This window comes from Oryctolagus cuniculus, chromosome 11, assembly GCF_051225735.1.
Source record: "Oryctolagus cuniculus isolate XC-2025 breed Fujian yellow rabbit chromosome 11, ASM5122573v1, whole genome shotgun sequence".
In the NCBI taxonomy this organism is placed as follows: domain Eukaryota; kingdom Metazoa; phylum Chordata; class Mammalia; order Lagomorpha; family Leporidae; genus Oryctolagus; species Oryctolagus cuniculus.
The window spans coordinates 68,762,606-68,784,119 of record NC_142877.1 but is presented as its reverse complement, the minus strand read 5'-3'; the positions used below and the strand labels follow the sequence as shown (position 1 = coordinate 68,784,119).

Here is a 21,514-nt window from a genome sequence, read left to right as displayed (position 1 = left end):
AACATGGAACCTTAAAGGCTTTTAAAACTGGGGGCAGCAGCAGCAGATCTTAGCTTTGGATTTTCACTGTGAGAGACTAAACAGAGAATAGATCAGAGGCTACACCCCTGAAGGCTGCTGGAATTTTCCAATAGTGAGGTGATTTCCTATATCCACTGCACATTAGTAGAATTAAAAAGGACAGGATGGGTACCAGAAATGTTTAGAAGTTAATATGACCTCATGATTAAACCAAATTATTCTTCCTGAAATAACAAAGCTAATGAAAATGGGAAAATATTTTAAAAATGCAAAAATATCCATTTTTTTTCTGCTGGAAATGAGATAGAAGAGGTGTATTCTCCAAGGATGATGTCTGTCTCTTTCTATTACATTTGGAGAAATTAATAAGATTTTTGAGTTCACAGAGATTGAAAAGATTAATAAGCTCTCCGTTCACTTGGCTCAGACAGTGGGAACACAGGGACACCTCCTGCCCCATCTCCCTCCCGCAGTTGAGCCTCAGCAAGAACTGACTGCCAGAAGCTAAGCTGCCCAAGGCCAAGACTGTGGGCTCTCAAGGTCACAGCTTAGCCAACCCCAGAGTTCCAAAAGAACTGGAGAAAGAGTGTGTGTGTGTGTGTGTGTGGGTGTGATCTGATAGAGGAAAGATTGAAGTTTCTCCTTTAGCAAGCTATTTGTGATTTCTGAGGTTCAGTTTCTTTATGAAAATGAAAGGACTTCTCTATATGAACTTTAAAGTTCTTTTTGACTTTAACAAATGTTTTGAGACTTTATTAGATGAAATATTTGTGAACTGTTTCTTAGGTATTTATTTATTAAAAGTTGGTCTATTCCAAGTGATCAATTTCAGTTCACAATTGATCATAATGAAAGGACTAAGAGTCAAAGGGAGCACATAAACAAGTCTAGTACCTGCTAACACTAACCGATAGAATAAATAAAGGGGAGAGTGATCCAACATGGGAAGTGAGATACTCAGCAGACTCAGAATGGCAGATGTCCTAAATAGCACTCTGGCCTCAGAATCAGCCCTAAAGGCATTCGGATCTGGCTGAAAAGCCCATGAGAGTATTTCAGGCATGGAAAGCCAAGACACTCTGGCAAAAGATCTCTGTGAGTGAGATCCCAGTGGAAAGAACAGGTCTTCAAAGAAGGACGTACCTTTCTCTGAAGGGAGGAGAGAACCTCCACTTTGACTATGACCTTGTCTAAACAAGATAAGAGTCGGAGAACTCAGAGGGCTTCCATAGCCTTGGAAACTCATGACTGGAGCATAGGGAGATTACTGATGCCATAGACAGGAGTGTTAATTGGTAAAGTCAACAACAGGAGTCACTGTGCACTTACTCCTCATGTAGGATCTCTGTCCTTAATGTGCTGTACATTGAGATTTAATGCTATAACGAGTACTCAAACAATATATTTCACTTTGTGTTTCTATGGGGGTGCAAACTGTTGAAATCTTTACTTAATGCATACTAAACTGATCCTCTGTAAAAAAAATAAAAAAAATTAAAAAAAAAAAGAAATTATCAACTCCCAACTTGACTCTCACTGGGATTAAACATGACAATAGGTCTGCTCTGATTTCATCATCATTAAAAAAATCATCTATTATTTTTCACTTTATGTTTCTGTGTGGGAGCAAACTGTTGAAATCCTTACTTAATGTATACTAAGCTGATCTTCTGTATATTAAGATAATCGAAAATGAATCTTGATGTGAATGGAAGGGGAGAGGGAGTGGGAAAGGGGAGGGTTGTGGGTGGGAGGGACGGTATGGTGGGGAGCCATTGTAATCCATAAAAAATAAAAAAAAAAAGTTGGTCTAGAGATGTAACTTGTGCCACATAATCCCTAAAGAATCTTGAAATGTTATATAGTTTTCATCCATTTTCAGTTAACGCATAAAAGTCCCTCTGTAAGCCTTAAATATTTGGAAAGTGTATGATTCCTGGCAAGTTGCTCATTTTACATGTCTTTAAATACTTTTCCATTCAAACTTTGGGGCTACAGATTTGTCTCATTTAATAAAAAATGTCTGCCATATGATCTAATTGGCAAAGGCAGTCTGCATTGTTAAACTGTTAGTAAAATGGACTGTCATTCTATCGAAAAGTGCTTTTTTTTAACTCAAACATGTTCCAGCATGTCACTGAGCCAGCCTTCTTCCTTCTCAATTCTGAGATACATAGAGGATACAGGAGGATGACGACGATGATGATGATAATGGTGGTGGTGGTGGTGGGGATGTTGATGGAGGGGAAAGTCTGAAATTTCCTCCATGAGGCTTATTGTGCAATTGAGTCTAAAGGAGCAACAGTTTCTCTGAGAAAGCACTGGCACAGGAAGAAAGAGAACAAGACCATCCACAAGAAGCTGTTACCAGCCTTGACTTTCATCTCTTAACCTCCCAATGGCAAAAGCAAGTCACATGGGCAGGAGCAACATAATGAGGTGGCAAAGTACATAAGTCCTGTTTTCCTGTTGAGGTAGGAGGTCAGGAAGTAGAGAAGGAGCACACAATTTAGAAAAATCTGATCTACCACAATAAAAGAACTGCATAGGAGTGCACGCATATTCACATATAGAAACAAGCAAGAATACAACCAAAATACAGAAGAAAAGTGTCTTTGCACTGTGAAATGTGTTTCTTCCTAGCGCTTTGACTCTTCAGGTAAGCCCCTTAATTGGATCTTTTCATATCCATACATATGTGTGAAGCAGTGAGTAAAATTCATGTGGCAATGCAAGATGTCTGGTACTGAGGGTGAAAACCCCGTCACCAAGAGCCAATCATGGCAAATAAAAACTATAAAGATCTAATTTACTCATTAATTACATTAAAATATAGACAACATTCACATTTATCTTTGAAGGTATGGAAAGCAGTAGTGTGGGCGATCTAAAGCTGTAGATAATTCCAAAAATCTTTACATGGACTTTAGATTTGATTGTAAGATTTTGTGGTCAGCTAAAGCAAAATTAAAATTATAGTACTTTGCATTCCCAGAACAGATACCCAGCCAACAATGACAGGTGGTCCAGAATTAGCATTTGGTTGTATATAATTGAAAGTTGATTTAATGATTAAACAAAATAATTTTTGCAAACCACTTTAGAGAGTTCTGGGCACAGAGTAAATGCTCATTAGTTATTTCTTCCCGTATCATTTTCTTTCGTCACTTAATGGTAGAATAAAAGATCATGTTCTGAACCAATTTATTCCAGTGGCTTTCTGGGTCATGGAAATTAGAAAACATTTGGTTTTAACTCAGTTTTCTTTAATTTAATTAAAACTGTACATCAACTCTTTCGGCTGTTTATATGTACTGTTCCTAGTTGATTACAACGAAGTGAAATTCCCCTGATACCAAGAATATGACATTTAATTAAATCAGTGGTTTGTTCAGCTGTAGGGTTTTTTTGTTTGTTTGTTTTCCTGCAGGTCCAAGTTCTTGTGATACTTTATGTCCCAGCCAGATAGTGTGCCATTTTGTCAGTTTAAATGTGGAGTTTTCATAATCCTGTCTGCAGCACTCTTTTGAAGGTCCACAATTTCTGACAATCAAATATAATTGTAATTCATAATTAATTAAAATCACTTGCTATTTCTGTAAATGGCAAGAAACATAATTTAAAAGATGCCTTTAAGTCCTATCTATATAAAAATGTTCCTTGGCTTATCATAGAGTTACAATTCACTAAACTCATCATATATTTAAAATACTATAAACTGAAAATACCTAACCCACCTAATCTTTCTAACATAGGTTAGCCTTGCCTACCTTCATTGTGCTCAAAACAGTTAAGCCAATGACTGAGCAAAATAGTTTTCCACAAAGCCTATTTTATAATATATTGCTGAATATTTCAAGTAATATATTGAATACTATACAGAAAAATGAAAGAATGGTTGTGTGAGTATACTTTCACACCATTATAAAGTTGAAAAATCTTAAGCTGAACCATCTTAAGTCAGGGACTGTGTATTTCTTGTATAGCTTTATATAGTAAACCCACATCTAGTAACAGTATAAAATATGTTATTCACAATGAGCAGGACAGTAGATAGATAGCATTATATAAATTCCAATCAGGGATCTAAAGCTGTTTACTTCTGCATATCGTAAGCTTTTCTGTCTCTGTGAATAAAAATCTCACTGTGTGGCCAGCATTGTGCCTGATTGGGTTAATACAGTGTCCTATAAGGGCACTGTTTTGAGTCCCAGCTTCTCCACTTCCAATCTAGCTCCCTGGTAATGTGCCTGGAAATGCAGCAGACGATGGCCCAAGTACCTCCGCCCCTATCACCCATGGGAGAGACCTGGATGCTCTTCACTTCAGCACTGGCCATTTAGGGAAAGAACCAGCATAAAAAAGATCTCTCTTCTCTGTAATTCTGCCTTTCAAGTAAATAAATAAATATTTACAAAAAGCTCTCTGTGTTCATAAAAATATAATACTGATTTATGACAATATTGTCTTTTACTTCAGCAGTAGTATGCTATACAACCGGAATTATTCACCAGTTTCTCAGAAGCAGTCTTACAGAATATTTTAGTGACTTACCTTCATACAACTTGTACCCTCATAGATTTGTGCAGTATAATCAGAGATTACAACTTGGTGATACAGTTTAATTTTGTGAAATAAGAGCAGCATACAAGCAAACAATGTAAGCATGATTGTATAAAGATAACAAGGAGGCCTTTATTTTCCTAGTTAGTAATATTTTGTATATATTTTGAATTTCTTTTTCTCTCTAACTTTCATTTAGGTTGCCCTTGTCTAACAACTATTTTTATGTCAAAGCATCTATTTGCATCAGCCTGATCTAATGATAGCTATCTGAGAATGATACTTTCTCCTTACCAGTTGCAAATTTTAAAAATAAATACACAAATTATTTATAAAGTTTTACAAAAATCATATTGCCTTGGGGTTTCACAAAAGGTAATTATACTTATCAAAGACTTTGTCTCTTGTTGAATGGAGTTGAAACATTGCAAATATCACCCTCTATCTAGAAACTTCCTACACAGAAAAAAGGAACTATTAGGTAGCTTCCACTTGGACCCATAAGACTCATTTATATGCAGATGAACTACTCTGTACTACTTGTATGTCATTACAATGACATTTTCTAACATTTTCCGTAAACAGAAATTATTATTTTCTTACTACAAACAAAAAGTATTTGCAAGAGAAATTTGTAATATTTTATTGAAAATTTCAGAAATCTTATTGTTACTTGCAACTTACATTTCTCTCTCTTTCAGCTGTACAAGGATCAAGCGTTATTTTCCGAACGGTGGAGGTCACGTTACATAAGGAAGGCAATACATTTGGTTTTGTAATACGAGGTAAGTGGTAGTTGGGAAACATGAACCATCAGATATTTTTGGAGAATTTGTCAGTGAAATATTGGGAGTGACCTGGAAAGGTATCTTTAATTAATTGAATTTTCCATTATGTGGTCACTTTTAATATTTGTACCTACTCTTCTTAAGATAAATAAAACAAGGAATGAGAATCAAGTAGAACTCAAAAGATAAAACTTTTAGTGCATTACTGCAGAGCAGGAAGCCACTGTTGTAAACCTTATCAATTCACAGCCATATTACTGATTTATCACTTCACAGCATGTCTTTTGCCTTCCCTTTTGTGCGTCTCTGTGTCATTGAATCAGAAATGTTGATGGTATGACTTGATTTGATTTAATACAGGAGGATTAACCAACGTTGTTTAAATTAATTTCTCCTGAAATACATTTTGTTATTGTAGCTTCCTAAAAATGAATTGAAGATAATCTAATCCCTCAGGCACCTATGTGCATCAGCTTAACTCGTCTTACTATTGGATAGCACTGATAATAAAAATTTCAGGGGACTTTGAGTTGTCTATAAAACCATTAACTCTAAGCTATAGTTCTTGATTCTATGATTTTATTGTTAACAATTTTTCCCTGAAATTCTACCCCACATTAATAATTCTTAAATCCTGATAGTGAGGTTCAATAGGACACTATTGAAGCATCAGGATTTTTTTTTAACATTTCACATTTCTTAAATTTTTTGTTTTATCTATGACATCTGGTATTTCATTCATGTCAAAAATCCATCAAAATTATTAAAACAGTAATTATCATCAATGAGCATATTTATAAAATATATACAACAAAGAACAAAAGATGTGTTCAGTTATGCAGATGTGTCACAAGTGACTGAGCTTAAACTCATTGAGACGTTTTGACAGTAATTGCATTTTTCTGAGCAAGGCCTACTTTAAGGTGGAGCAACAGACCCCAAGATCTTTTCCCATAACAATTCCCCCATTTCTGTGTAAAATAACTAGCTGAAAAGGATTAAAAGTTACTGAATGGGTAATTTTAGGTTGAGACCTGCTATACACAAATCTGTTTTTACAATATAGGTGTAAAAATAAGGCTTTCTTGAATCACATCCATACAAGCCTAATTATTGAAAACCTGTAGCATAAAATCAGCTGGTGCAAATATTCATCACAATTTCTATATAGTTAATCAATAACAAACCAAATTGCTAGTAAAAGAGCTAAGCCAACAGTAATTTATCATTAAGAAATAATAAAAATTAACATCCACAGCTTCCTCAAGACTACTGATGATGTGATGTTAACAAAATGTTCATTCTACAATTTGCAAGAATTTCAAATATCTGTGTGCAGATCTAAGAGTTTTATTATATGAGCCTCAAATACTGTCATGGGAGACACTTGAATCAAAGAATGACTAATTGAATGTTACTTAATTTCTGTGAACATCAAACTTCTTAGCACTGTACTGATTTTAAAACCTTAGCATTAATGAAACAATTTTAGTTTATGAGTACCACATTTTATAGGCCTTAATAATCCTCTTAATATGTTAGTTGAACATAAAAGTTTATGGGACTTTGCATAATTTCTGAATGAGGGTCAAATAAAGGACTTCCATTATTAGATCTGTTTGAGGCCCATATGGAGGATTTTCCCAGCTGAAAAGGTGGTCTCCACTAGTCTCTTAAAAATCATGAATAAGTCAGAATGAGAAAGTACTGTGCATAAATGTTAGTGTGGCAGATAAAACATTTTGGTGAAGAGGGGAGATGAGCTAAACTTAGATCAATAGAGATTTCTAGAATTGTGAAAGAGGTGAAGATATTGCAGATGGAAAATGTATAAGTCTTAGAATTGGAGAATTCTTCTTAACCTGTTAGAACAGAACTTTGAACATTTTTTATCTTTTTTTTTATTTAATGAACATAAATTTTCAAAGTACAGCTTATGGATTACAATAGCTCCCCCCGCCCTGTAACTTCCCTCCCACCCACAACACTCCCCTCTCCCACTCCCTCTCCCCTTCCATTCACATCAAGATTCATTTTCAATTATCTTTATATACAGAAGATCAATTTAGCATATATTAAGTAAAGATTTCAACAGTTTGCACCCACACAGAAACACAAAGTGTAAAATACTGTTTGAGTACTAGTTAGAGCATTCAACACCTAAGAGTAATTGTGTATTAATTACAGAGTTCAACCAATAGTTTTAAGTAGAACATAAAAAATACTAAAAGGGTAAAGTATTAAGTTCTTTTTTTTTCCTTTTTCTTTTTTTTGTTTGTTATATAGTTTTTTTTATTTAATAAATGTGAATTTACAAAGTGCAACTTTTGTATTGTTGTGGCTTCCCCCGCCCCAACCTCCCTCCCTCCCGTGCGCCCCCCCACTCCCTCTCCCATCCCGCCCTTCATCGAGTTTCATTTTCAATTACCTTCATATACAGAATATCAACTTAGTATACACTAAGCAAGGATTTCAACAGGCTGCATTCACACAACCACACAAGGTATAGGGTATTGTTCGATTAGTAGTGTTGTTTTTGAGTTTCATAGTTAAACACATTAAGGACAGAGATCCTAAGTGGGGAGCATGTACCCAGTGACTCCTGTTGTTGATTTAATAATTGGCACTCTTGTTTATGATGTCAGCAATCACCCGAGACTCTTGCCATGAGCTGTCTAGGCTATGGAAGCCCCTTGAGTTCACCGACTCTGAACTTGTTTAATCAAGGCCGTATCACAGTGGAGGTTCCTTCCTCCCTTCAGAGAAAGGCGCCTCTCTCCTTGATGGCCTGTTCCTTCTGCTGGCGTCTTGTTCACCAGGATCTTTCATTTAGATTGTTTTTTGCCACCGTGTCATGGCTTTCCATGCCTGTGAGACTCTCATGGACCTTTTAGTCAGATCCGAATGTCCCAAGGATTGATTCTGAGGCAGGAGTGCTGCCATTCTATGAGTCTGCTGTGTGTCCTGTGATCCTGCGGGGGAAACAGAACTTTGAACATTAAAATGAGCTTTTAGATGGTGGTTGGAATTATTTCTGATGCTGTAAGTCATGACATCTAAAATCTTGACTCCTCAGACAATGGAACCCTGTACCCATAGAGTGAAAAATGATGTTCTGTCCTAAACATTGGAGTCTTAAATGTGAGTTAAGTGCTTGCTAACTACTCAAAGGAGATATATTTGGCTAACAGGAAAAGCACTCTGCCACTAAGTTCCTTTTCACTTGAAGAGAAGAAACTTTCTTTCATCGTTCACATCTGTAAAGCTGCGGGGAGGCCCACATCTTAGATGCTGCTGCTGGGCAGCTAGGATTGAGGCTGTCACCATACTATCAGGGGTCTCAACACTAGAATCTCAGAGGATCATGCACCAAACGTGTGTAGTATGTAATGACAAAACGCACATATCAAGAAATTTAAAAGTATATCATACTTTAACATGCATTCCCCGTTACATGTTTAAATTTGGACCTTCAGAATCAAAGTTATGGCAAGGTATCTCGCTGTCTGCATCCTTTCATAAATCAATACCACTTCAGAGGAAAGCAAATCTCTGTTTTATGAATCACCTTGAAAAGAGAAATCGCTTAATGGTACTTACGTAAATATTGATAAGCATTTAACTATACCTCACTGTCATGATTATCATTCTATAATTTTTTCTGAAGAACTGGTGATTTTTGAATGTTAGATGAAGAGGAATTTTTAAGAAGCCGTCAGACTTATTGAAAGAATCAAACACTGAGATGGAGCTTTTACCAGTCAACCAGATTGAATAAATCACTTGTAATAGGAGGAAACATAAAGGAAGCTTTTGCCTTCATCAGAAACTGAATGCCTTTTAATTTTTCTCTTAGGCTAGATTTTTTGAGTTGACCTTTATATGTGTGCCAAGTGTGGGAAATGTCAGTCTGTCCTGCCAGGCAAACATTAGGACAGTAATAATCAACCATAGCATTTGTATTTACTAGTCAGAAACTGGTGAACTAGAGACCACCCACATAGGCAAAACTTGAAATTTTTTGTATCACTTTTCTTCCTTATTTTCACTACCTGTGTTTCTTTTTTTCTTTTTTGACTTTAGTTTCTGCTTCCTTTATGTCATGTTGTAGACCTACTGATTCACCTGCAGTACAGCCCGAGTAGGTTGGCATCAGATGTACAAAGGAGTACTGGTTGTTGTTTTCAGTTGGGTCGGTAGTGTAATTCGTTAATCCTCCTGCCATAGCAGTTGTTAACCATTTTATCTATTACCCTGATGTCAGCCATACATGAACTAAGAGGTGGAGAAATGGCGACTCCAAGCACATGTTATATAGAAAACCAGTAAGACCTTGTGTCTGTTCTATGCTAGAAGGGAAATTTTTCATGTTTTCCTTCATACGTCAATAAATGCACTTGAGTTTCTTAGGTTGTGCTTTGTGAGTGAATTTTTTTTTTCATAGCAACATGGAAAGTCTTTTAAAGCTGTATTCCATTTCTTTGCTAGGGGGAGCACACGATGATAGAAATAAATCTCGCCCAGTTGTGATAACATGTGTTCGTCCTGGAGGGCCTGCTGACAGGTAAGCTTCATCTTTCTCTGTCACTACTCAGAATAGATTTAGTAAACCTGGGTACTTTGGCATAGAAATTGATGAGTTGTAAGTTTGTAATAAAATATGGCTATTAAGCAAATATGTTAGGATGTGAAAACTGAAAGAATTTGGGTTGTGGAAATCAGAAAAAAGGTAAGGTTACTTCCAGATTCCACACTTAGATACTATATCTTTGGCAAGTTGCTTAACTTCTGATCTCAGTTTCCTGTTGTAAATATAAGTAATAATACCTACATTCAAGCTTGCTCAGTTCTGTCGAAGATTGGAGATATATGGTTCCTGCAGGGGGCACTTGGGAAAGGCAGCTGGCATTTTCAAGGCCAACATGTGAAATGTATTCTGTCCAACTGATACTCTTCCAGCCTGGGAAGACACCTGGGGGTGGTCTGGTTCTTACTATTACCAGCATCCGTATTGTTAATAGTATTTCTTTTAAGTTTTATTATATTTTATGTATTTGAAAGACAGAGAAGCAGAGAGTCAGGCAAAGATCTTTCATCCTTTGGTTCACTCTCAAATGCCCTCAGCAGCCAGGGCTGGGCCAGGCTGAAGCCAGGAGCTAATCCACATCTCCCACAGGAGCAGCAGGGACCCAACCACTTGAACCATCACCTACAGTCCCGCAGAGAGTGCTTTATCGTGAAGCTGGAATACAAAGAAGGGTCATGACTCAAACCCAGGCACTCCGATATGTGAGAGCCCTAAAATGCTTCTTAACCAATTGCCAAACATCTGATCCTTACTTTTCCCTTTGGGGATGGGGATAACTGCTTCTGTCAACGTGGAAGTGACTTCTAGTAAAATGGGAAGAATTTTGTCAGTATTTAGAGTTTTCACTCCCTTGCTATTGTGAATATGTGAAGGACATGCATCTTCGGCTTTCCTATCAGAATTTTTGTTGGATTCCAAGAAAACTCAATTTAGGTGTCTCTGGAGCTACTTATCTCTGTATTCATTCTCCATAGCAAAAGTCAATTCCATAATGATGTGAGAACACAACTGCTTTTATGAGCTATTGTTGAAGGGTAGTGGGAAAATGCACTGATTATTTCTCTGTTTCCAATCAGGATAGACTTTAAAATCTTTTTAAGAAGTCAGAATAGGGACCGGCACCATGGCACAGTTGGTTAATTCTCTGCCTGCGGTGCTGGCATCTCATATGGGCGCTGGTTCTAGTCCCAGCTGCTCCTTTTCCAATCCAGCTCTCTGCAGTGAAGGATGGTCCGGGTGTTTGGGCCCCTGCACCTGCATGTGAGACCAGGAGGAAGCACCTGGCTCCTGGCTTTGGATCAGTCCAGCCCTGGCCATTTTGACCACTGGGGAATGATCCAATGGAAAGAGGAGGTTTCTCTCTGTCTCTCCCTCTCACTGTCCGTGACTCTGCCTCTCAATTAAATAAATAAAATATTTCTAAAAAGTCAGAATAATATTAATAATAATAATAAATTTGTTAAACACATACTATGTGTCAGAAACTGTGGTAAATGGTTGGCAGATGTTATCTGATTTTATCCTTATGCCAAATACTCCAAATATGATTTTCATCTACATTTAAGGATGGCAAAACTAAACCAGTATGTTTAAGTGACTTGCCCACTAGTAAGAAGAACTAATATAGGAATACGGATTTATTTTCCTTCAGACTTCTTATTGTGAGTTCACTTTTAAGACTGTGTTTCATATAAATAAGAAAATAAGGAAGCAATGGTTTCTCAGCTGGATAGGCAGACAGACATGGCAGAGGATAACACAAAGCCAAAACTTACAGGAAAATTATGCCTTTTCCCTTCTTATGCTTCTCTTGGTAATTATTCTTTCTAAAGGAAATAAAGCTTTTTCTATGGATTATTCACATTTAGGGTTGGGGTTTATAGCAATGTCAGAAACAGGCTACAAGTTTGTGAATGATGTATTATCAAATTAAATTAAAATAAAAATTAAGAGTCAGAATAATTAGAGAGTTACCCAAGTGAAAGATGTTTAACAAGTCATTTGTAGTCTTTCTAAATCCCTAATTTGTACTTCTACCATTTGATTTTCTCATCTTTTTGCTGAAGCTGAGGTGGGGGAAGGTGTAATCCAGAGACCACATTTGGTATCACTGATGTCCTGAGTTAACTTCTCCCAGTGCCTTGGGTCTCTGAGCTCACAGCAGGGAGGACAGCAGGTGCCTGCCTCTTCCAGGGAGTGTGAGACAGGATCAATTTAATGATTGCCAGATGGCTTTATAAATCAGTGGGGGAAATTAACAGGCTAGGGAAATTTCCCAGCAGCACTCCCTACTCTGCTTGTGTTCCACTAGCAGTAAATTGAATGAAATTAGCAGGCGTTTGTGCTCACTTGACTTTGGGGAAATTGATGAATGTTGTTTCCTGGGCTCAAATAAGTCAATTTTAGACATTCAGGTCAAAATCTAACAAAAGGAAAATATGCCTTTCCTAATTTTGTACTTCAAGAGTTAAAAGTTATTTTCTCATGACTGGTTTTCATTTTACAGCAATTTTTATTCGGGAATACTTCCTTCCACTCTTCAAATTGCACTTGATGCCTAAAAGGGATGCAAATAGGATGGATAGCAGGACATGTATGAATGAATGACTTTCACCAGGTGACTTTTAATGCTAAGTCCCACAGTGTCAGATTAATGAAGATTCTCCCTTTATTCTCCCTTCAGAGAGGGCACAATCAAACCTGGTGACAGGCTGCTCAGTGTGGATGGGATTCGGCTTCTGGGAACCACACATGCGGAAGCCATGAGTATTCTCAAACAATGTGGACAAGAAGCAACGCTGCTGATTGAATACGATGTCTCAGTAATGGGTATGTCTGAGTCTTGGGGGCAGATCCCTAAGCTTGAGGGCTTTTCACTGTCCATCACTGATAAACCACTTTGGATTCAGTATGTGTTGTTATGCCCTCCTGTAACAGACAGAATTTCATCAATACTATAGCATTTTACTCTGAGCTCTGGAAAAAGTGAGTGGTCCTTTTTAGTAAGGTAAAGTTCTCATGTGCATAGGATCCATAATAAAGTCTCATTTTTTCAGAGTACTTTACCTAGCAATCAACTCTTGTATATGCATTACCTTTTGGTAGAAAAGTATTTTTCCTCTTGAAAATCATAAAAATAACATGATTAACTTAGGGACTGATGCTCTTTCTTTTATTTCATGGGGACTGTCAGCTGGAGGAGATTCCTTTCCTTTTCGTAGCCTCACAGTATGAAGCCAGCTAATGAGAATTAATAGAAATGACCACTTAGGTTATCATCAGATTTAGGGACAAGGAAACAAAAGGGGACATGTAGTATCATTGGTTAAAATTAAAAGTTGAGTGCCACATTCTTTCAGTAACGATTCTAAGAGAAAGTATTTCTACATTCAACCTATAGTAAAACTGGTAATCTGTTTTTATGTGGCTTTTAAGTGTGGTATGTAGGGTAGACGAAGGCAGAAAAATTATGAGAGAATGAATTGGGACTTGAAATTGAAACTTAAATCTTGTAAGGACCCAGACTTGATTATGTTCCATGACTTTACAGGCCAGTTTTATGCTGGTGAAATACAGCACAGAAAAAGACTGATTCTATAATTGCAAGCTCCTTTGTTTCCCACTCTGTAGGATTCATATATAACAGTGTTGTTTGGGAGTATTCTTAATGTGTTTGCTGACCTGCAATGTCTTGGAGAGATAGGAGCTTTCCTAACAGACTTAGCATATGAGATTTAAGAGGTTCTTAGCAGGGGAAATGATGTGGTAATGCCCTTGATGTGGAAAGTTCACGAATGCATATATTCTCCCCTGCTCTCCTTGCTCCTCTCTCCTCTCTTTTCTTCTGACCTTCTCTCTCTTTCTTGTTCTTATACTCTCTCATTTCTGTCTCTCTTTTGTTTTTGTAGTTTTTGAATTAGGGTTTGAGTTGTATTATTTGGGTTCTGCTTTCAACTCCATTAATTTCTATCTATTTGTTTGGACCATGTGGTTTGATTTCCCTATGTCTTATTTTGCACATGGAGACTACCAGTGCCTATTTTAAAAGGCAGTGATAAAAAAAGTATATTTTATGTGATGAAGCAAATGGATTATTAACATTAAGAATTGAAACAGATGTTTGAGACATTTAGTACATTCAGTCCACAAACATTTATTGTGGCAGCTACAGGGACTACAGAGAAACAAAATAGACCTCTAATTCAAATGCTAAGGATTATTAAAATATCAAAGAACAATTAAATTTCAGATCTCTCTCTTGAGTATCACTTTCTGCTTTTGTGACTTATATAGTAAATTAGTACAAATTCCTGCTGACAAAGGTTGGAGGCATAAAATCAAGGATGATCTTTACCTTTTCAGTAATCTGCACCCAAAAATGTAAGTGATGAACATGTCATTTAGGCTATGTAAAATAATTCCTTTTCCTTTCCAGTGTGAAACACACATGAATTTGGAAATAATATGTAAAACTGAAACAGCCCAGTAATTTAAAAGTGAAGCTACATAATTATCCAGTGATATAAGATAAATTTCCAAAATACAAGGTTCTTTTTTTCTTTACATTAATGACTGTATTTCAGGGTTTTTGTTGTCAATCAAGTCACAATCACTGATCTCAGATACTATTTATTTATACATTTTCATTCTGTTTGGGATGAGGGAGAGGCAGAGGGAAGGAGGGAGAATGAGAGTCCTCCATCAAGGCACATTCTTTATGGCACTTTCTTGGGGACTCTTGAGGGTATTTACATTTTGCTTTGCCTTAGTTATCTGTGTATTTTTCAGTTATGCCAGTAGTTCACACAAACTCCACAGGGACACTAACTGCATCATCTTATTTTCTTATTTCCATAAATACCCCACATGGAGCCACTAATCATATGAATACATAGAAGGCACTTAATGGAAATTGTGGCTTAACAATGTGCTCACCCATAAATTAGTTGTCCTTACAGCCAATCATTGTTCACTAGGTATGTTGTAGAATACAGCAAAACATCCATGTTTATGTTGTATGTTTAAAATTAATTTACTTCATGATTTAACCTCACATTGCAAAATCACATCCTGAATCTTTAGATCATAACACCCCTTAATCCACCTATAGTGTCTTCCTGAATTCCTCTAAGTCTCTGACTCTCTAGGTATTACTTTCTCAGCTCACCTTCAAACCTTTCCATTTTTTTTATGTGGACAATGCCAGCATGCAAAACCAAGGATGCTGGAGAAAAAAAAATGTATTCTTTGCTGAGAAATGTTACAGACTTTATACAGCTTTTTGCATGGTCTTTACTTACATGCATTCAATGATGAGCAAACATAAAATGGTAATTTTCAAGTAATTGTTTTTATCAGGGATGGATTAGAGTATTATGTCTTTAAGAGAAATCATTGACTCTTTTGCGATCAAAAAGTACAGGTTTATTGCCTTACCACAATAGAGCTCAGCTATGCTTTGCATTTTGCTTTTTTACAATGTCAAGATCAAGTTATAAAATTTCCACCAGAGACTTTGCAGCCACTGGTCCTAAGAGTAAATCAGCATAAATCATTGTTCTTAATCTATTCCTTATAGATCTCAGTGAATTGGAAACTTGAGTTTTTCAAGGGCTGCCAAGTTTTGATAACATGGGGCAGGTGTTGTGGTACAGCAAGTTAAGCACTGCACAGGCCACCTACATCATGTATTGGAGTGCCTGGGATCAAGCCTTGCTTCCAGTTCTGATCCTGCTTCCTACTAATGTGCATCCTGGAGGCAGCAGGTGATGACTCAAGTACTTGGGTCCCTGCAACCTATGTGGGAGACTCAGATGAGTTCCTGGCTCCTGGTTTCAGACTGGCCAAGTCCTGGCTGTTGTGGACATTTGGGGAATAAACCAACAGATCAACAACTGGCAGATCTCTCTCTCTCTCTCTCCCTCCCCCCACCTTCTATGTGTGTATGTGTGTGTCTGTAGCTCTGCTTTTCAAATACATAAAGATAGACTTTTAAAACAGTATTTATAACATGACACTCATGCCTCCTTGTGGGCCATCAGCATAACCTCTTCATCTTCAGAGAAAATACCAAAGATGGAAGTCCAGAGAGTCTCCAGAAAATGAAGTCTGTGATTTTTAAATGTAACAGCCTTTTATTTGAAATGTTATTTTTCAAAGATAGAGATCTTTTTGTACATTTCTTATACAATCTCCTTTTTTGTCTAAAAAAGAATTTTTGCAGGATGCTTTTATTCCCACCTACCCCATCTGTTTTTACACATTCAAACTCAGTCATTTTTCAGGTTTGTAGAGATACATGAGTAAGGAAAGAGTTACCCTAAGGAAGAAAAAAGGGTACGCTTTTTTATTTTTTTACTTTTGTATTACTACATCAAAATAGGATATACTTTAAATTTATTTATTTATTTATTTATTTTAAAGGTTTTACTTATTTATTTGAGAGGTAGAGTTACAGACAGTGAGAAGGAGAGACAGAGACAGAGAGAAAGGTCTTCACTCCGTTGGTTCACTCCCCAAATGGCTGCAGTGCCCAGAGCTGTGCCAATCCAAAGCCAGGAGCCAGGTGCCTCCTCCTGGTATCCCATGCGGGTTCAGTAGGTTCAATAGGACTCAGTCTTTTCTATTTTAGGCCTAAGCACTTCTGCCATCTTCTGCTTCTTTCCCAGGCCACAGCAGAGAGCTGGATTGGAAGAGGAGCAGCCGGTAATAGAACCAGCATCCATATGGGATGCCAGCACCGCAGGTGGAGGATTAGCCTACTGTGCCATGGCACCGGCCCCTTAGTTATTTTTTTTTAAAGTCAGAGTTACACAAAGAGAGAAGGAGGGGTAGAGAGAGAGAGAGAGAGAGACAGAGACAGAGACAGAGACATGCCTTCTATCTGCTGGTTCACTCCCCAGATGACCGCAACAGCCAGAGCTGCGCCAATCTGAAGCCAGGAGCCAGGAGAGTCTTCCGTGTCTCCCACGGGGGTGCAGGGGCCCAAGCACTTGGGCCGTCTTCTACTGCTTTTCCAGGCCTTAGCAGAGAGGTGGATTGGAAATGGAGCAGCCAGGACTCAAACTGGTGCCCCTGTGAGATGTTGGCACTGCAGTCAGTGACTTTACCCACTATGCCACAGCATCAGCCCTTAAATTTATTTTTTAAACTTTAGTTGTTATAAAAGTATTTCATATATACCTATTTAAGTACATAGTCACTCCTTCCAAATTGCCCTCCCTTCCACCCACGTTCCAACCCTTCTTCATCCTACCTATCCTATTCCCATTCTTAATTTTTACCAAGATCTATTTTTCAATTAACTTTATACTTATAAGATTAACCCTTATTCCAAGGTATTTAACTTTTTTTAAAAAGTTCTCACCAGAAAATACTTTATTCTTTACAAATGACAAAATAATTGCAGTGTAGAAGGTAGCAACATTAATCAACTAATTAACATGCGTATTAGTGTTTGAACAATATTAATCATTCAGCACTCGTTAGGATAAAAGGAAGACAGCAACACTTCCATGATATCCTCCTCAACATTGAATAGCCTGAATCTAATTATAAGAAAACATGGGAAAAGCACACATAGACAAATACACTACAAGTAATTGTCTCCGTTCTTCAAGAGTAAGGGGTATGAAAGGCTCAAAAATGTTTCACAGGGGCCAACCTTAAAAGGCTCAAAAATGATTCCACAGGAGCCAACCTTGGGGTATAATTGGTTAAGCTTCCAGGTGTTACCCCAGCACACCACACTGGAGTGCTGCTTGAGTCCTGGCTGATCAGCCAGGTATTTAACTTTTTATAGCTATTGTGAATGGGATTGATCTTAAAAGGTCATTCTCAGCCATGGCATTGACTGTGTATACAAACACTATTTTTGTGTTGATTCTTTTTTTTTTTTTTTTTTTTTTTTGGACAGGCATAGTGAGAGAGAGAGAGACAGAGAGAAAGGTCTTCCTTTTCCGTTGGTTCACCCCCGAAGTGGCCGCTACGGTCCACGCGTTGCAGCAGGTGCGCTGTGCCAATCCGAAGCCAGGAGCCAGGTGCTTCCTCCTGGTCTCCCATGCGGGTGCAGGGCCCAAGGACCTGGGTGCCAGCACCACAGGCGGAGGATTAGCCTAGTGAGCCGCGGCACTGGCCATGTGTTGATTTTATATCTTGGCACTTTACCAAACTCTTCTGAGTTACAGTAGTCTCCCAGTGGAATTTTTTGGATCCCCTATATATAGGATCATGTCATCTGCACCTGACTTCCTCTTTTCCAATTTGTATCCTTTGATCTTTTTCTTGCCTTATGGCTCTGGCTAAAACTTCCAGGACTATATTCAATAGAAACGATGAGAGATAGCATCCTGGTCTGGTTCAATAGGACCCAGTCTTTTCTATTTTATCCATTTAGATGAGGGTGCAGTGATGTCTTCTGGTGGTTTCAGTGTGCATATCAAAGATGAATAAGAGTGTTGAACACATGTTCATTATTGGTCAAATGGATGTTATTTGCGATATATCTTCTCAAGTCTTTTGATCCATTTTTTTTCTCTTGGGCAACTCTATTGTTATTATTAGTTTATAACATTTACATATATATCCTTTTCTACTTATATGTCTTGTGAACTAACCATTAACACTGAATGCAAAATAAATGCCAAAATTGGTTCATATATGGTCTAGCATTCTAATGACTTGTGTTGGGTTACTTTTGGGAAATTTCCTCATGAACTAAATGCACTGAAAGATGCCCAGAAGAGGGTGTAAACTTTCCTGTCAATTATTCTTCAGTATTCAGGTAGATGGATTTTTTTTAAAAAAGATTTATTTATTTATTTATTTGAGAGGCAGAATTACAGGCAGAGAGAGGGAGAGACAAAAAGGTCTTCCATCCACTGATTCATTCCTCAAATAGCTGCAGTGGCCAGAGCTGGGCTGATCTGAAGCCAGCAACCAGGAGCTACTTCACGGTAGCAGGATACAGAGGCCCAAGAACTTGGGCCGTCTCCCACTGCCTTCCCAGGGCATTAGAACTGGATCAGAAGTGGAACAGTGCCCATATGAGATGATGGGGCTGCAGGTGGAAGCTTGACACCAATAGATATTGCCATTGTGCCACAGTGCCTTCCCCAATAGATATTGCCATTGGGTTTTAGGACAGTATTGGTTTTCTGTTGCTGTGTAGCAAAATATCACAAACTTTTTGGCTTAAAACAATGCCCATTTTTTCAGGCAAGCCTGGCTGGGTTCTGTGCTTTGGATCCTACAAGACTGATATTAGGGTGTCAGCAGCTAAGGTCTTATCTCACAGCTCTGGGAAAGAATCAACTTCCAAGCTAATGCAAGTTGTTGGCAAAATCCAGTTCCTTGGGGATATAGTTCTAAAGTTCCCATTTCCTGGCTGTCAGCCAAAGCCCACTCTCTCTTCTTGGCAGCCACTCACTTTTCCTTTTGCATGGCCACTCCATCTTCCAGCCAGCAATAGTGTGGTGAGTCCTTTTCTACCTTACTTTCCTGCCACCTTCTACCACAGCTGGAGGAAGTTCTTTCAAGGATTCGTTTTATTACATTGGATCAGCCAGGTAATCCCGTTTGTTGATGTCATTGTGACCTATGGCATGTAACCATGGAAGTGACATATCATCACATTAATAGGATCTTTATTACAGTATGGAATCTTTGGGTGGCAAATTCAGAAATTTTAACTGCCATAAGGACTATGCATGGAAATTAAGATACAAGAACAGATTAGAAAAAAAAATACCAGCTATTAGAGCTCTAAACAATTGCTTAGAAATCTAATTAGACCAGGCCGGGGCTGTGGCGCAGCAGTTAAAGCCCTGTCCTGAAGCACTGGCATCCCATATGGGTGCCAGTTCTAGTCCCAGCTGCTACTCTTCTGATACAGCTCTCTGCTATGGCCTTGGGATAGCAGTAGAAGATGGCCCAAGTGCTTGGGCTCCTGCACCCCCATGGGAGACATGGAAGAAGCTCCTGGATCCTGGCTTCAGATTGGCGCAACTCTGGCCATTGAGGCCATCTGGCGAGTGAACCAGATGGAAGACCTCTCTCTCTGTCTCTACCTCTCTCTGTAACTCTGTCTTTCAAATAAATAAAATAAATCTTTAAAAAAATAAAAGAAATGTAACTAGACCAGCTCTGGTACCAAACATAGTGCCTGGCATAAAATATATTCCCAATTATGTTGGTTGGGTGAATGAGAGTATCTTGAGATTTCTTTATCCCAGTATTTTATGTTGCATATTATATTTCTCTGAATGTATTTTGACAAGTAGACTAATAATGTCTCAAAATTATATAAATCATATATGCAGTTTATCTAGAATAGAGAGAGTCAGTGGTTTTCTGGTTTTTATGTGACCTCTGATAAAGTGATGGTGACCTTCTGAAGCACTCCACTGACAAGGAATTTGAAGTTTAAACCAAGTTCAGTGGAAAAGAACATTGATCTCTACCTAAGCACTCTTGATAATATAGATGATTACAACGTGTCTTGCTACCATCCATTCCCACCTAGAGATCCAAGTGATACTCTATCCACTAGACCAAAGAACAAATCCATTGGTGATTTCATTGCAGAGACTTTCTGGCTGGTAGGTTGAGAAACAATGTTATTCTCTTCACTGTAACTGGAAGCTTCGCTGCTGCCTTCTGCAATTACACAATGATTTTTTATATCAAAATAACAAATTGGAGTGAATAACCATGGGACTTGTATGTTTTGGTCTTCACAATGTTTTTGAAAATTTGGAATTGTCATCACATTGAAAAATAAGTGCTTTTCATTATAAATAAACCTAAATGTCTAGTTACTCTTAATAATTTAAATTCCTGTGCTTATTCCTGCACCCAGCTCCTGACTGGAGTTGAATCTCAGGCTGACTGTTTGATTTGTCCAAACCTTTTTCCTTACCGCAGGTCCACAGGATACTAAGACATTTTATGTCAGCCAGCCTAAACCTAATTTGAGCAGGTTCTCAAAAGGAAGGTTCCTGTTGGCATTTCCTGTCCCGGGTGTTCAATACTCTTCTCTAACTAGCTGCATCTTTTCCAAAAGAAGTATTCGAGGGCTCCTGAGAAGCATGTGAAGATTTCTGACAACATAGCTGATAGAACAGCTGAGATGCTCAGACTAATTCATTATTAGTAGCACAGCCCATTCTCTCAGTTCTTCTCTTCTGAACCACTGTTGGTACCCCATTCTGTTCCCTCCCCAGCCTGCTGCCTCATGCATGTCCTCTCTAACTCTTTTTTCCAACTTGGTGGCAGGTGCATGTCTTGAAGGCTCACCTCTAAGTTAGTTTTTAATTTTTGGGTCTCTGAAGTTAATTGGGTAGTCTGATTTTTATAATAATAAGTGTCCATGACTTTGAATTTCTGAGTCACACTAAAATAAGAATATAACATAATAAAAGGGTGGGCATTTAGTCTTGTAGTGGAGTTGCCCACATCCCACATCATAGTAACTGGGATTGATACCCAACACCAGCTCCTGACTCTAGCTTCCTGCAAATGCAGACCCCAGGAAGCAGTACTCGTGGCTCAAGTA

The 21,514-nt window shown here is 38.0% G+C and overlaps 1 protein-coding gene across 14 annotated transcripts in view; it reads left to right on the top strand.

Annotated features, from left to right (window-relative positions):
• The window catches only part of GRIP1 (glutamate receptor interacting protein 1), a 737,425-nt gene that overhangs the window by 581,868 nt on the left and 134,043 nt on the right, over positions 1-21,514 (top strand). For all 14 annotated transcript variants that reach the window (XM_051846415.3, XM_051846410.3, XM_051846416.3 and 11 more), the window contains 3 exons: positions 5,286-5,369; positions 9,861-9,936; positions 12,644-12,789. In XM_051846415.3, the coding sequence (XP_051702375.3) occupies positions 5,286-5,369; positions 9,861-9,936; positions 12,644-12,789 (306 nt within the window). The remainder of the gene's footprint in view (positions 1-5,285; positions 5,370-9,860; positions 9,937-12,643; positions 12,790-21,514) is intronic.